Genomic DNA, 16,438 nt, shown 5'->3' with positions numbered 1-16,438 from the left:
CACATAAAGACGACATGCTCCCTACAGTAACATCAGCGGGGAATACCCCAATGGTCTTGGTGGTTTCCCCGGTAAACGCAGCAACAGAAACCTCAGTAGGGATCAAATCTTCTTCAGTTTTGCCAAGATTTCATAACATCCTTACTGGAAGAACATTCACAGCTGAGCCATTGTCAGTCAAGATCCTAGACACTGGTTTTCCATCGACATGGGCCTTGATGTACAACGGCCTTATGTGATTGGTCATGACCGGTGTAGGCTTCTCAAGTATCACCTGATGAGGCTTATTTGGGTGGCTCTCCTTGATAATCACTCTCGAACTCCCTTCAGATAGTTTATTTGCTTGCGCTGATTCCTTGGGCATCAACTCCCCATTCTCTTCTTCCATCATTTTAAATCTCTCTGGTAGTATCGCCACTCCTGTGGCACAATCCACTGTGATGTGAAACTCTCCAACACAAAAATTGATTGTTTTTTCTCTTTGATCATCCTCTTCGCTTAACAAATCATCATCATCCTCCACAAACTTATCCTCACTAGCCGATCTTCCAAACTTGGATTTACTCCCCACTGGACTCCTTGCGAATGGAATATCATTTGTGGGTTCATTTCTCAACTTAGCGGACTCCTCTCTTCTTGCAATCGCTCTTTCTCTCAACAGCCGTCTCTTTTGAGTTCTAGTCGGTGGCCTAGGGAACTTTTTGTGTTGGGCAACTCTCCAAGACTCACTGAACTCCCCTCTAAACCATTGTTTTTCCACCACTGGTCTTTCAAGGAAATGTTGATTCCTCGGCCTAAAGGCCGCGGATTCACCAACATTTCTGGGGAAACGCTGTTGAACTGTTCGTATTTGATCGGCACTATGTCTTCCATGAGCTTCAAACAATTGACCTTTTGGAATCCAGTATTTCTTGATTACTCGGTCTTTCACTGCAAAGGACCGGCTTCTTTTCTCATTGAGAAGATCCCTCAAATCTGTCACATTCACATTAACCAAAGCTACCGGGGGAAAAGGATCATCATCCACCGCCATAGACTCTTGTTTGTTGGTGAATTTCACAACTCCCTTGTTAATTCTATCTTGCAAAATGTTCTTGAACGCCCAACAAGATTTGGTGGCATGATTATAGGAGTTGTGGTATTTACAATACTCTCGTCCCTTCAGCTCTTTTGTAGGTGGCATCTTGTGATCAGGTGGGAATGTGATGAATTTTTCTTTTACCAAGAAATCGAAAACTTCCTCGGTCTTTGACACATCAAATGTATACTGCATGTCTTTGGGGAGTTGGGGGCTGTTCTTTTTTTCAGGTTCTGCTGGCTTTTTTAATAGGGGAACTGTGCAAGAACCAGCTGACCGAATCTCTGCCAATGCCACATCTTCCACCTCCTGATAATAAGATCACATAGTAGTTTTCTTCTTGTATGACTCTTCCCGCAAGAGTTCTTCGTATTCAGCCACTTTGGCGGCTAGCTCGAAGAAATCCCTGAACTCCATTCCCTGGAATTTCTTTCTTAATTCAAAATCCAGCCCTTTTTGTGTCATTTTCACGAATTCTATCTCAGGTAAGAATACCTTGCATCTATTATTCATCTTTTTGAACATGTCGATAAAATATTTCACAGACTCTCCTTTCTTTTTGAGTGACTCTGGATAAGTCGGCAATGCACACTTCTGGCTATAGAATTGAATGTGAAATTGTCTTTCCATCTCTTGCCAACTCATCACTGAATTTTTGGGGAGTGAGGAAAATACCAAGCAAATGCAGTCCCAGTGAGGGAATTCGGGAATAGCCGCAACTTTAGATTGTTGAAATTCTCCAAGTTGGCTAATTTCCCGCATTGGATGGTGAATCTGGCTATGTGTTCCATGCTGGACTGGCCATCTTTCCCGGAGAATAAATTGAAATCATGGACTCTATAACCCCTTGGATATGGGTTATTCACGTCTATGTAGTCTGGATAGGGTTTGTGGAACTCTGGGCGGCCAATCTGTTTCAAGGCCGGCCCATACAGCTCTTGAACAGCCTCTCTAACCATTTCTGGATCAATCCCATGCATATTCCGAGATGGGAGTTGGTGATGGTAGTAATTTGCCCCCCGAGCTTGAAACCCTGCATTTAAACCAATATTACCTCCTGGGAAGTCCTCTTCCACTCCTTGATAATCCATGTGTGACATATCTTCATACGCTCCCGGTTGATACAGAGGATTTGTTACGCTGTACACCTGAGTAACAGGTTGCTTCGAACTCCCCACTCCATGAGCACATGAATATGGCTGAGATCTTCCTCCTAAGGTTTCTTCTCTCTTGTGAGGTGGAAACTCAAGGGCTGGTGATCCTCATAAGAGAAAAGAAACCCTAGGAGGGAGGGCTCAGCCATATTCACATGCTCATGGAGTGGGGAGTTCGAAGCAACCTGTTACTCAGGTGTACAGCGCAACAAATCCTCTGTATCAACCAGGAGCGTATGAAGATATGTCACACATGGATTATCAAGGAGTAGATGGGGGTTTCCCAGGAGGTAATATTGGGTTAAATGCAGGGATTCAAGCTCGGGGGGTAAATCATTACCATCACTCACTCCCAGCTCGGAATATGCACGGGATTGATCCAGAAATGGTGAGAGAGGCTGTTCAAGAGCTGTATGGGCCGGCCTTGAAACAGATTGGCCGCCCAGAGTTCCACAAACCCTATCCAGACTACATAGACGTGAATAACACATATCCAAGGGGTTATAAAGTTCATGATTTCACTTTATTCTCCGGGGAAGATGGCCAGTCCAGCATGGAACACATAGCCAGATTCACCATCCAATGCGGGGAATTAGCCAACTTGGAGAACTTCAACAATCTAGAGTTGCGGCTATTCCCGAATTCCCTCACTGGAACTGCATTCGCATGGTATGCCTCACTCCCCAGAAATTCAGTGATGAGTTGACAAGAAATGGAAAGACAATTTCACATTCAATTCTATAGAAAGAGCCAGAAGTGTGCATTGCCGACTTATCCATAGTCACTCAAAAGAAAGGAGAGTCTGTGGAATATTTTATCGACAGGTTCAAAAAGATGAAGAATAGATGCAAGGTGTTCTTACCTGAGACAGAGTTCGTGAAAATAGCACAAAAAGGGCTGGATTTTGAATTAAGGAAGAAATTCCAGGGAATGGAGTTCGGGGATTTCTTCAAGCTAGCCGCCAAAGTGGCTGAATACGAAGAACTCTTGCGGGAAGAGTCATACAAGAAGAAAACTGCTATGGGATCTTATTATCAAGAGGTGGAAGACGTGGCATTGACAGAGATTCAGTCAGTTGGGTCTTGCACAGTTTCCCTGCTAAAAAAGAAGCCAACAGAAATTGAAAAGAAGAACACCTCCCAACTCCCCAAAGACATGCAATATACATTTGATGTATCAAAGACCGAGGAAGTTTTTGATTTCTTGGTAAAAGAAAGATTCATCACTTTTCCAGCTGATCATAGGATGCCACCCATAGAAGAGCTGAAAGGACGAGAGTATTGTAAGTACCACAACTCCTACAATCATGCTACTAAATCTTGTTGGGCGTTCAAGAACATTTTGCAAGATAGAATTAACAAGGGAGTTGTGAAAATTCCCAAACAAACAAGAGTCTATAGCTGTGGATGATGATCATTTTCCCACAGTAGCTTTGGTTAATATGAATGTGACAGATTTGAGGGATCTTCTCAATGAGAAAAGAAGCCGATCCTTTGCAATGAAAGACGGAATAATCAAGAAATGCTAGATCCCTAAGGGTCAATTGTATGAAGCCTCTGGAAGGTATAATACCGATCAATTACGAACATTTCAGCAGCGTTTAACCAGCAATGTTGGCGAATCCGCGGCCTCTAGGCTGAGGAACCAACATTTCCTTGAAAGACCAGTGGTGGAGAAACAATGGTTTAGAGGGGAGTCATCTCGCAATCATCGCCAAAGGTATTCGGACAGGAGAAATGCATATGAAGTTGAGTCACGAAGGGTGGAAACCAGAAAAGTATCAGCTGATCAAGGCAGAAAGCGGCGTGCATATGAAATCTCAATAGGAAAAATGATTGAGAGCAGGGGAGCAAAGCCCAGGTACGTCCTTCCAACTAGAAGGGAGTTCAGTGAGTCCTGGAGAGTGGCCGAGCACAAGAAGTTCCCTAGGCCACCGACTAGGACTCAAAAGAGACGACTGTTGAGAGAAAGAGCGATTGCAAGAAGAGAGGAGTCCGCTAGTTGAGAAATGAACCCACAAATGATATTCTAGTCGCAAGGAGTCCAGTGGGGAGTAAATCCAAGTTTGGAAGATCGGCTACTGAGGATAAGTTTGTGGAGGATGATGATGATTTGTTAAGCGAAGAGAATGATCAAAGAGAAAAAACAATCAATTTTTGTGTTGGAGAGTTTCACATCACAGTGGATTGTGCCACAGGAGTGGCGATACTACCAGAGAGATTTAAAATGATGGAAGAAGAGAATGGGGAGTTGATGCCCAAGGAATCAGCGCAAGCAAATAAACTATCTGAAGGGAGTTCGAGAGTGATTATCAAGGAGAGCCATCCAAATAAGCCTCATCAGGTGATACTTGAGAAGCCTACACCGGTCATGACCAATCACATAAGGCCGTTGTACATCAAGGCCCATGTCGATGGAAAACCAGTGTCTAGGATCTTGACTGACAATGGCTCAGCTGTGAATGTTCTTCCAGTAAGGATGTTATGAAATCTTGGCAAAACTGAAGAAGATTTGATCCCTACTGAGGTTTCTGTTGCTGCGTTTACCGGGGAAACCACCAAGACCATTGGGGTATTCCCCGCTGATGTTACTGTAGGGAGCATGTCGTCTTTATGTGCATTTTTTGTGGTGAACTCCTCCGCCAACTTCCAAACATTGTTAGGCAGAGATTGGATCCATGCAAACCAGTGCATCCCATCCTCAATGCACCAACTGTTGTTATTTTGGAAAGGAGATGATGTGGAGGTGGTAGAAGCAGACGGACAGCCCTTTCAAACAAGTGCAAGTGCAGTTGAGGCTAGATATTACAATAGGGATTTTGGGCCCATCAAAATTCGTAGCAATATCAAGAAAGAAAATCCACTGTACATGGAAACACCAACTTCAAGCTCGGTGTTGGAAAAAATCCTCAAACCTACTGTTATCGTGCCGTCTAGGCCGATAATTCAGCCGCTGATTGAGGAGATTGATGATTGACTTGAACCAAAAAGAAAATAAGGTAGCTGCAACCTCTATATGGAAGATGCATGTGCAGCAAGTACCGGACAAATTAAGGGAAGAGGAAGCGTGGGGCACCTATGGAACTGAGGTTGTCCAAGAAGAAGAATACGAAGAGGATGAACTCCAAGTTGATGAATTGTTGATGGCACCATCTCAAATGGAAGATGGCCAACACGAAGTGCAAGACCCGTTGGAAGAGATCAACTTAGGAGAATTTGATGATTCTAAGCTGGTATATGTGTGCACATTGCTGGAAGGAGGAATTAAGCAAGATTTGATCAGCTTGTTAAGGCAGTGAGTAAAGAGAACAGAAAGGCTAATATCCAGCGGGGAGTTGGCCTTTGAGGCCACTTTGGTATTAGTTTGAATAATGAAAATTTGTGCCCATAGTAGCTTCCGGGCTACTTGAAAGGAAATCACGTAGGCCACCGAGACATGGCTGGAAAGAGTTACGGAGAAAGAGGAGTTAAAGCTCACCAAACCAGACAACAACGAGGAATGAAGAAATAACGGAGCGAAATGAGAACAATGTGCAAACAACAGAAGAGCGTGGGAGTTTTGTTTTGATATAAGAGTAGGCTTACTGGCCACTTTTGTATATGTTTAATTCTTTATTTTGAGACTTCATGTGATGTAGGCCTTAGAGTCACTGGTGTAAAGATCCGTTGTTCATGGTCCAATAATGAGACTGATCAAATGAAGTGGACCAATAGGCCCTTTCATCATTTTGGAGGTATCTTGTTTCATTAGGGAGTCAGGTGAGGAAATAAAAACAAGTAGAGAGGCAGATATCCAGCGGGGAGTCGGCTTTTGGGCCACTTTGGCATACCTTTGTTGTTATATTACTTACATATTGTGAAATATGGAGAACAAAGTGGACTTTATAGCCACTTTCAGGGACCAAATTTTGTTTGAACGGTGATAATTCGAGTCTACAGTAGCTTTCGTGCTAAAGGAAATTAAGTATGTGGGGAGTCGGCCTTATGGCCACTTGTCCATACATTTGGTTGATGTTTTTATTATTCTTATGTTACGAGAAATCATTGATAAAGTCGACTATACAGCCACTGCATAAATGGTTGCTTGCATGTGCATTGACAGGCCCGTGAAGTAGGCCATTAGGCCACTTAGAATAAGGCAAGAAAGAAATATACCGAGCGGAGAGTTGGGCTCACCGAACGGAACAACGAGTAATAATGAAGAATAGAAGAGAACAAGGGCGTTATGCGAACCCCAAGAGGACCCAGAAGTGGACTTTGGTATAGAAATAGGCTATCCAGCCATTTTTGTACGGTTTTTAGCTTCATGTTGTAAGATTTTATTTTAAGTAGGCCGTGGGACCACTAATGTAAATATTTGTTGGTTATGACTCAAAAAACGAGAAAGATAAATTAAAGTTGGCTAGTAGGCCACTTTTATCATATTGGATTCATTGTGTTCCCATAGGGAATCAAGGAAGAGGATACTCTCGAGTGGGGAATTTTAAGCCAACTTATGGTTTTGATTGAAACTGTTGGAATGAATTGGGTTGAGTGGATTAAGAATGAATAGAAACTCCTTCCTAACATCCAATACACAACATCACATTAAACTCGTCCTCATTCCACATCCAACACTCAACAACTACAACACCAAACCAACAATCAACAGCGAAGAAGCGGAGTCACCGCATGCAAGAACAGTAAGTAAACGTGTATGCGGGAAAGGGGTCCGACTGAAGTGCAAATGCTGCGGGAAAGGGGCCCAACTGAAGTGCAATGCATAAATGCTAGGGACGAGGGAGTCATCTTGAGTGGATGCAGCATGTAAGAGCACGTAAGAGTTGAGAGTTACCTGTGTTTCAAGAAGCCCCAAATGACACCGAGGCTTAAGTGTCGAATGCACCGGAGAACTGAGGCCAACCCATGGCCAATTCTCAATCTAGTATTACCTGTGAAGAGCAAACATGTGAACCGCATATACAACAAGAGACTACATACCTATTCTTTTCACCACATGTGGAATGAACCAGACTCGAGGGTTTCTGAGGGGCAAATATGGCTAACGCGACAGCTATTGCTGAGAGGGCCACGAGTGATTTGTTGATTGGTTCAGACTGGACTATTAACATAAAGCTGTGTGAACATGATAAATATGGATCCCAGCCAAGCGAAAGATACACTGAAGATACTAAAGAAAATGTTGGGGAATAAAAGCCCTAAAATACAGCTCATTGCGCTCTTTGTGCTAGAGGCTCTTAGCAAAAGTTGCGGGGAGTTTTTTCAGCAGATAGTTGAACGGGATATTTTACATGAGATGGTCAAAATTGTAAAGAAAAAGCCCGATTTAAATGTGAAGGAGAAGATTTTAGTGTTGATAGATACTTGGCAGGAAGCTTTGGAAGGACCTAGGGGAAGGTTTCCCCAGTATTATGCTGCTTACTGGAGTAGAATTTCCACCTCGAGGGGAAAATAGTGTGCCATTGTTCACTCGGCCACAAACCCATTTAGGAGATCTTACTGTTTATGAAGAAGCTGTTGTTAAAGCCGCGCTTGAGTTTGATGCTTCTGGACTCAGCTTGCCAGAAATTCTGAATGTTGAGGGACTTGCAGATGTTCTCATGGAAATACTTGGTGCCCTGGATCCAAAAATTCTCAAGATATCAAGGACGAGGTTATTGTTGACTTGGGTGAGCAGTGCCATTCGTACCAAAAACGAGTCATGGCTCTTGTGAATGATACCTCAGATGAGGATCTTCTATGCAAAGGGTTGGCCTTAAACGATGATTTGCAGCGAGTTCTTAGCCGACACAATGATGTTGCCCACGGAAAACCTGCTGTTTCAGTGGCAATATCAATAAAAGGAAGAAGATTATCGATGCAGTCACGGGTCGGCTCAAGATGGGAAATGCAACCATTCCTGTCAAATAAGGTTAGATTGAACTCCCGCAAAAGATCCGAAAACAGCAGCAACATGGTTGGGAACAGAAAACTTGTCTTGAGGCGACCCGAGCCGAGTGGGGAGTTCACTTGTTCCGAGGGAGATTGGCTAGCGCCCATTCGAGAGCCCATCGACGACCCAAAGACAGCAAGGAACGGGTTAGGGCCGGTAGCGGAGCCAGGGAACGTGATGGGCGGCGGGATGGAGGCGACGGCCGAGGCAGAGAACGCGCCCGCAACGCTTGGTTCAGAAGGGCGCACCGGAGAAGAATCTTGAGCCATCGGTAAGTCTTCGACAACCACGGCGTGGGAGAAACGATGACAAAGGAGGGGCGAAGGGATTCGAAGAAACAACGATGTTCCGATAGCAGCAAGGAGCGAAGAGCAGCGCCGAAAGAGATGAAGAAAGAGGGCCAAAGATCACGATTTGAATCTGTGGGAGGGAATTCTACTGGGTAGTGAAAAATCCATTAAGGAATTGGGCTTGGCCCAAAAAATCACAAACTCACTCTACAGAAAATGCTCACGGACCGATAAAAGAATTAAAGCTGGTTTACATACAAGCATTTTGGCCCACGGGCCAATGCTTGCGGGGGCAATTGTTTGGCTAAAAATAATTAATTATAGAACCCCAATTTAATTATAGAAGCCCAATTTAATTACAAACCCACTTGAATTATATAGGCCCATCAAGTGTGGCAATTGATTTTTAATTGATTCAAAACGGGTCACAAAGCGCTACAGATGGAGAAGATCGTGAGAGAAGAGGGAGATCGTGGACAGATAGAAAAGATCGTGGAGCGTATAGGAGGAGATCATGGGGGAGTGGAAGAAACCACTTTTCACAGCGAAGAAAAAGAAGGGATCGGCAAGCACAGAAAGACACACACAACTCTCTACACAGACAAATCTGCAAAAATACTCTCTGAAAAAATTCAATCTTCAAGCGATAGTTTTTAAGATTTCTAGTATATTTCTAGCATTCACTCGTTTTAGATTTCAACAACTTTATATTTATATGTTTATGTCTTGTAAATTCCTACGGTTTATTGAAAATATAAACAAGCGTTTGCTCCTCCAATTCCAATAGTTTTCTTCATTTTGGCGTTATAATTGTTTTAGGAGATTAGAACCGACGGTCAAATTTAGAATTCACTTTCGTTTGTTTTTAGAAGTTAGATTTTTATCATTTTTACACAAATCGATGCATTTTCGCACCTGGCACGCCCGCAACACCAAATATTGTGCAAACAGTAGGAAATTAATTACGTAAACATGCATCCAAAAGGTGCTTTTTTACCCCTGGACAAAACGAGGTAAAAAGTGCATCTGATATTGAAGTCCTTTGTTTCGATTTGCAGTCTTCATCCTCCACCGGCATTTGGGATGTTTGAAAATACTGATCTTTCATATGAAACCGATGAATCTGATGCTCCTGACAGGAATGGCTCTATGAGTAAGAAATTGGAGTTAACTCGGTAATATTCTGAAAGATTTTGATCTATATTGAGTTTTTAGAATGTGTTTTTTTTCCTCTTGAACTGTCAATTTTACTATGGTTTTTTCAATGTGTATGGGCTGGGATGTGATTTTTTCAGGCAACAGCTTGAAATAACAATATCAACGAAAGACAAAACAAAGCTCCTTAGTGGGGTAATGTCTCTTCATTCTGAACTAGTTAAATGCCTGTGGATGCCAGTAATTCTCTTATCCTATATGCCATATAATGAGTACATAAACTTTCATGAGCCTTTTATTTATTCATAAACGATACTATGGTTGTCATTGCTTTCCTGTGACTGAAGATTGTATTTTCGATGGGGGGTTACATTATATTTCTAATTTTATTCCTTCGTTGGGTATTTTGTACTGTTTCCATTCACTAATTCTAGAACTTTGATTATGTTGAAAGATGATCCACCCGTGTCACTGTTTCTTGTGACCACTCTCCAAAATCTACAGCCATATATTATTTATTTTGATAACTGTATATCTGAAACAGCTGACTTGCCTGATGCCTGAGATTGTAATATCATGTGGGAATGTGCTGGAGTTGGTGATGTCAAATCACATATATATAGTTTTTGTGGATGGTTTAAATAGAGAGTACATAATATAGTTTTGAATATTTAGGGGATAATGAAAAGTTAAACTAAAGGTTATGTTCGTATTGGAAGATGTCAAAGGAGGTAATACATTTTTTGGGGGATGGTTAAGGGAGGCCAAAAAATGAAGCCAAACTTCCTCCAAAAGTTCCAAAATGACACTTTTGTATGTGTATCACATGAGCCAATTTGAGGTATATTTGTTGTCTTTTCTAAGAATAATTTATCTTGGGCATCCTTATCTTTTTTTGAAGGAATGTTTATTTCAATGGGTGAAATTTTGTAGGAAGTTCTATAAATTTCTGTGACAAAATTACGTTTGTATAGGCGGTTAAAATTGCTGATTTTGGTATTGCTCGGGTGCAACATCAGTCAGGTATTATGACGGCAGAAACCGGAACATATCGTTGGATGGCTCCTGAGGTTCTTGTTTTTTATTTTTCTCCACTTTTATGGTAGTCTGGTGCCAGTGAACAAAGAAAATTCTTTGATCTGTCAATTTGATTCAAAAAATTGTATCCCTTTGGATTTGTGTTTTAATAACAATTAACTTGTGGCATACTAACGTTTCAAAGGTCTGTTTATCCCGTTATAATGAAAACGAAATATCATTGGTGTGATATTGTCAGTCCCTTGAACTAGGGGTCGGCCCATAAATTTTTATTAGTGCTACCCTTGTATTTAGAAGTGCAGAACTTACTGTCTTGAGAGAAATATATGAAATTGGAACATAGATTTTCATTTAGAGGGGAAAGCGTCTGATTCTTCCTTGAAAACGAACCATTTTGAATTGCCTAATGTTTAGTCTTCTTATATTCTTTGAAGGTTATTGAACACAAGCCATATAGTCACAAAGCCGACGTGTTCAGCTTCGGTGTTGTGCTCTGGGAGCTCCTGACTGGAAAGGTACTTTTTTTTATAGCAATACATATATCAATAGGTGGACCCAAGATTTGTGGCAATTCAATGTGTTTGGGGGAGAAACTCAAATTGAGTGGGGCCATCGTCACCCACAGTGTTCATCACTGAACTTCTGTGAGTTGCAATTATGCTCAAGTCACTTAATTTGGTTTCGAAATGCCAGCTTCCCTATGCAAACATGACTCCATTACAGGCAGCAGTCTGCGTCGGCCAGCAGGTAATATTTTCATGCAAGGAAATAGCTTTCTTTTCTAAGAAATATCGAAGCTAAATGCCGGTTTCTTTAGGGTCTGAGGCCAGCAATACCAAGAAACACGCACCCGTTGTTGGTCGAATTGCTTGAGAAGTGTTGGCAGCAAGAACCATCTCTGAGACCGGAGTTTTCTGAAATCACAGATATATTGCAATGCATGACCAAAAAGGTAGTAGTCCCTCTCTCTCTCTACCGTCTTTCGTTCTTAAGTTGCTTGCTTGAAATTTATTTGTTCTCTTTGAAAAGATTTTCGAAGAAGAAAGGGCTAGGGAAAGGAGAAATCTGGGAGAATCATGTCAAGGTAATGGATGAATAACCATTGAAGATGAAAGAAGGCAAAAATCTACATGGTATTTTTATTTCTTTTGTGAAGATTTGAAGCAAAAGATATGCCTGCAAAGTTTTGTGTATATTCGAAGTCACTTTTTTTGCCACAAATATGTATATTGTGAAAAAAGAAGATCATAACTTTAGGTATGTTAATAAATTGAATTTTGCTGTGTTTGTTTGATACTTGAATCTCTTCGAGTATACATTCTCTTGAACATCTGTTTGTAAGAATGTTTCCTTTTTTTTTTTTTTATAAAAAGAAGACGCCACTGAAATATATTATCAGGTTCTATGAAAAAACGGGGAGTTGGAAATTGTATTTTTTTTTGTCATGTAATTCGCATATTTTTTATTTTTAGTCATATTGTCAGACAATTCGCGATTTAAATAATAAGTTCTCATTTAGCAAAACCTCGATCTTTCAAACTTGCATGAAGTTCAAATTTGATGTAAGATAAGAAGAATCAGAGATCAAATTAGCAGTATCATAAAATGACTCAAGAAATTCACATATTTTTTCTCTTTTTTCTACTCTTCAATTAAATGACAATATTTATAATTCTTATCGTTCAATTGAAGAGAATAAAATATCTTTTTATGTTTGATTTCATTTTCCAACATCAATTATGTCGAATTCTAACGAGCAGGAGACTTATTCTAATTTTTATATAAAATTTAAAAATATAAAATTATATCCTAATTTAGCGGGCCGGCCCGCTCCGTTTAGGCCCTTCCCATCTTGGCTCGCAACTCAAACGGGCTCAGTCTTTTGGCCCGCCTCCAAACGAGCTGCTATTTTATCAACCCAACCCGTTCAATTTTTATAGTGGGAAGGCCCGACCCAATTTGACAAGTCTATACATGGTATGCTGGGAAAGAGTTTCTATCACTACTGAGAGAGTACTTTAATTGTGGGCACTAAGTAATATTTATACAGGATTATTTTACTTAAATTTATAACTAGTAGTAATGATGTAATTCAAATATTTTAAATCGTACAACATCTCAAACATCACGTTTATATTATTCTACTCAATAGTATCAATTATCGCACCCAACAATTTATTTTGTTTTTTCAAATTTCATCTTCCTAAAAAAAAGTAAGAAAGAAAGGACCCCACTTTAATTTTGATTAATTCGTCTTCTATTTTTTTGTCAAATTTTTTAAAATTTAATATTAATTATATATATATATATATATATATATATATATATAATTATATAATTCATGAAAAATAAAGAAAAAAAACGTATAGATGGAAACTTATTTTTATTAATAAATGGTTGAGTCTCACGTGTATTATACAAGCTTAAGAACTTATTACATATATTAAATACACCGACTAAAATAAATGTTATATAAAATATAATTATACACTAATTCATATTAAAAACATATTTATTAATATAATAATTATTATTAAAATAAATTAAAGTATTATAAATAAAATAAATAATATTATTCAGGGTAAATTAGTATTAATCTAATTACACTAAAAAATTATGAAGTTTAAAAAATTTAAGAACAAAAGTAAGATTTTTATGTTAGTTTATATTATGCTTTTTTTACATAATATATAATATGTTCTCTAGTAATTAACAATATAATATTAAGTGAACTCTATTCATTTATGTAAATAAACACTAAATATTAAATTTATTTATTGCGTATTTTGATATAAAAATTATCAACATAAAATTTTTAAATATATGTGACTGACGATTTCGGTTAGGAATAAATCTAGCAAGCGGATTAGGTCAAATTATATTAAATAGATGATGAGTCCAAATATCGATCTCATAGAGACTAATATTTAATTACTAGAATTTTTATCATTTAACTTAAGCTAGACAAAATAAATAAATATATGAATTATTAATCTAAACTAATAAATAAAATAATTGCAACTAAAAACGACATATTCAAAGGTCAAGGAGAGATTAAACTTCAAATAAAGAACCAAGACACACAATGGTACCAAACTCTTCTATATTGACACGTATGAAAATTCAATTAATTATTTAGACCTTGACAATCACGCTGAAATCTTCAATTTATTTACTAAACGATTTCTCGAGTTAATAAAACTATTTAAATCTAACAGTCCAATTATTTCTAATTGAACTTAATTAGATCTAAATGCATTAAATCTTCGTGGAATTTCAGTTTTTACCTAAAACTGTACACTGAAACAGAATATTATTTCTAGTCAGTTTAACCATATGTTGATGACGTCTTTGTTGCTATATTTAATCAATCATCTTCCAATTCATGATTAATCAACAGACATGTAAATAGTTGATCAGATTATTGACAAGAAATATTAAATAAACAATTAAAATCAAGAAAAATAATATATTGAAAATAAATCAAATACCAAACAAAGTATTGTTTGGCCCTATCGTGGTCTTAGCCTAAAGAAATTTATTCCATAAATTCAAAACAAAAGTGAAGACTCATATTTAAATTCAATGAAAAAAACATAATTAAGAATGAATGAAAGGAATTCACCGTGATTTTTGGGGTGTGTTGAAGAATTCCTCCTGTTTCTGCCTTTTATCTCTGTCCCTTCATTTCTACTCTCTTCTGTTAACTTTACTTTCTTTACGTGTCTATACTCTGGCTCCTCCTCTGGAGTTTTTCCTCTGTCACGTCTCTCTCCTCTCTCTACTTTCTTTACATATCTGTTTCTTCTCCTCCTTCACTTCTTCTGCGTAATCTCCTTTTATATTTTTTTATGGGCCTAATCCTCCAAATCCTTGAAGCCAATGTCAAGTTCAAACTTGTAGATAAAATTGTAGAGATTTTATTTTCAAAAATAGGGCTTCATCTTTATCAAGACATGCACAGATTTTCTTCCAAAATATCAATATTCTCAAAGAATAAAATATAAGAATATTTTATTTCTTTGATATTTTGTTTCCTTTGGAGTTTTATAAATTTATCTTATCTCTTAATTTAGACATTTTAATTTTTTTTTATTCAAATCTATAATTATTAATTCAAAAAGACACATAATTAGGGATAAAAATTATAGATAAAAAAATATTATAAAATAAAATCTTTATAAGATTTGGCCTTATCAATATATATCATATAACTCATGGAAAAATCAGCCAAAGTTTGGAAAAAAAATAGAAAATATTCTTAACAAAAATAAACTTGTGTTTTACCTTGCGTTTGTGTTAGATTTAAAATATCATAAGTTTTGGTGATAACAAACAGTTTCGGCAGTTTCGAGTTTTTTAGGGTCTAACTGCTATTTATATTTATTTATAGGTTTCTAAATCGACGACGTTAAGTCAAGCCGGACTGCACTCTCGTTGAAATGATTATATCAAGTTGTTCCAGTTCAATCAGCAATCCAACTAGATCGCATTAGTAGAACAAGCCGCAGACTAATTCTAGTTGGACATTTCTATAAGCTAAAGTTCAATGACACATCATGCACAGTATCCTATCAACTCTCCATTAATATGAATGTTTCCTTATATATCAAGAGTCAATCAACTTTTCATAAGTCGAATTACCCAAAGCCATATAAAGGAAAAAATAAATAAATGTGCATTAAATGCAGTGTACTGTGAGAAGTTGACAATGTCATATTATCGAATGTTAGTACATACGATCGTTGAAAATTTTCCGATCATTAGAGATTTTTGAACATAAATAAGTAGATTCAAGATTGAAGAAACAGAAAGAATGAAGTCTTTACAATCTCCTTAATACAAAATTTCGTGCAATCTATTTCTTTCAAATGTCGAGTTGTACACTAGCTAGCACACATTTACATTTAATATCAAATCATCAAGGATCAAATTGTGTCACTTCACCGACTCTAGCTATTCAAAGCTATATGTTGAAGAGTTGTGTTGTATCTGTCTGCACCAAAGGGTTCCAATTACAGTCAGACTTATTTACAATTTTGTTTGAATTGTCACTAAAGAGTTTCGATTTAAGCAGTGATAACTCTAACTTAAGTGAGTTTGTACAAGGTTTATATAAATCAAAGTCTTTTAGTAGATCCATTCCTAAGTGAAAGAAAATGTGACATATGAGTTGTTAATAACTGAACATCTATAAATATCATGTCTCATTTACTAACTCTTTAATATTATATCTGTTTTATTGTTCCTATCTAGCCGTTTTGTTAAATGTTCAAATCTTTCCGGCTAAGGAATGGGAAATCTCTCTCATGTTACATGAATACAATCAGCTGCTTTATTTTTTGTACCAACAATTAAGAATTCTTTTCCCCTACTTCCTGTGTAGCGCCCGGTTTAGGAATTCATAATTATTCCCTTACTAAGTGCCACATTTTTTTTCTTTCAATCTTTCTTTATAACTTCTCTTTTTATTTTTACCATTATTATTATTAGAAAGATATTGTAGATAAAAATTTAATTACTTTCTACTATAATTTAAAGATTATCTACAAATATTTACATTCTTATTTCAAATATGTACAATTATTTTACAGCGGAAGTTTAACATTCATATGTACAGAGGAAGTTTAACATTAATTTATAAACAGATCATCCCAACTTTCAAATGCTCTTATTTCAGCTTCAGTTATTTTCCTCTTGTTCCAATACGGGGGTTCCTGTGTCTGGAAATTACAATAGACGAAAAGAAATAGAGGGTTAAGTCTTTGAGGACTTAGTGAGTTTAAATTAGT

The 16,438-nt window shown here is 37.8% G+C and overlaps 2 protein-coding genes and 1 pseudogene across 2 annotated transcripts in view; all 3 read left to right on the top strand.

Moving 5' to 3' along the window:
• Positions 1 to 10,269, top strand: part of LOC140820193 (serine/threonine-protein kinase STY46-like) — a 29,965-nt gene extending 19,696 nt beyond the window's left edge. Inside the window, exons 4-6 of the mRNA XM_073180521.1 lie at positions 9,512 to 9,628; positions 9,749 to 9,803; positions 10,153 to 10,269. Of these exons, the coding sequence (XP_073036622.1) occupies positions 9,512 to 9,628; positions 9,749 to 9,803; positions 10,153 to 10,269 (289 nt within the window). The remainder of the gene's footprint in view (positions 1 to 9,511; positions 9,629 to 9,748; positions 9,804 to 10,152) is intronic.
• LOC140819776 (TOM1-like protein 4) lies at positions 7,010 to 8,793 on the top strand (annotated as a pseudogene).
• Positions 10,190 to 11,976, top strand: LOC140820195 (serine/threonine-protein kinase STY17-like). Its single transcript, XM_073180524.1, has 5 exons — positions 10,190 to 10,678; positions 11,081 to 11,161; positions 11,340 to 11,393; positions 11,464 to 11,598; positions 11,676 to 11,976. Exons 1-5 carry the CDS (start codon positions 10,637 to 10,639, stop codon positions 11,739 to 11,741), a joined length of 378 nt encoding a protein of 125 aa, XP_073036625.1. The 5' UTR covers positions 10,190 to 10,636; the 3' UTR covers positions 11,742 to 11,976.
• The last annotated feature ends 4,462 nt before the right edge of the window (positions 11,977 to 16,438 follow it).

This window comes from Primulina eburnea, chromosome 18 (genome assembly GCF_022965805.1).
Source record: "Primulina eburnea isolate SZY01 chromosome 18, ASM2296580v1, whole genome shotgun sequence".
NCBI lineage: Eukaryota > Viridiplantae > Streptophyta > Magnoliopsida > Lamiales > Gesneriaceae > Primulina > Primulina eburnea.
Note: the sequence above shows the minus strand (reverse complement) of the source record. Positions and strands in the feature narration are given on the sequence as shown.

Bases quoted from the DNA above. Each gene is read 5' to 3' on its own strand.
- LOC140820195 (XM_073180524.1), top strand. From the start codon at position 10,637: ATGACGGCAGAAACCGGAACATATCGTTGGATGGCTCCTGAG. The intron at 11,162-11,339 runs GTACTTTTTTTT...TCGAAATGCCAG, and splicing joins GGGAGCTCCTGACTGGAAAG to CTTCCCTATGCAAACATGAC. The intron at 11,394-11,463 runs GTAATATTTTCA...CGGTTTCTTTAG, and splicing joins CAGTCTGCGTCGGCCAGCAG to GGTCTGAGGCCAGCAATACC.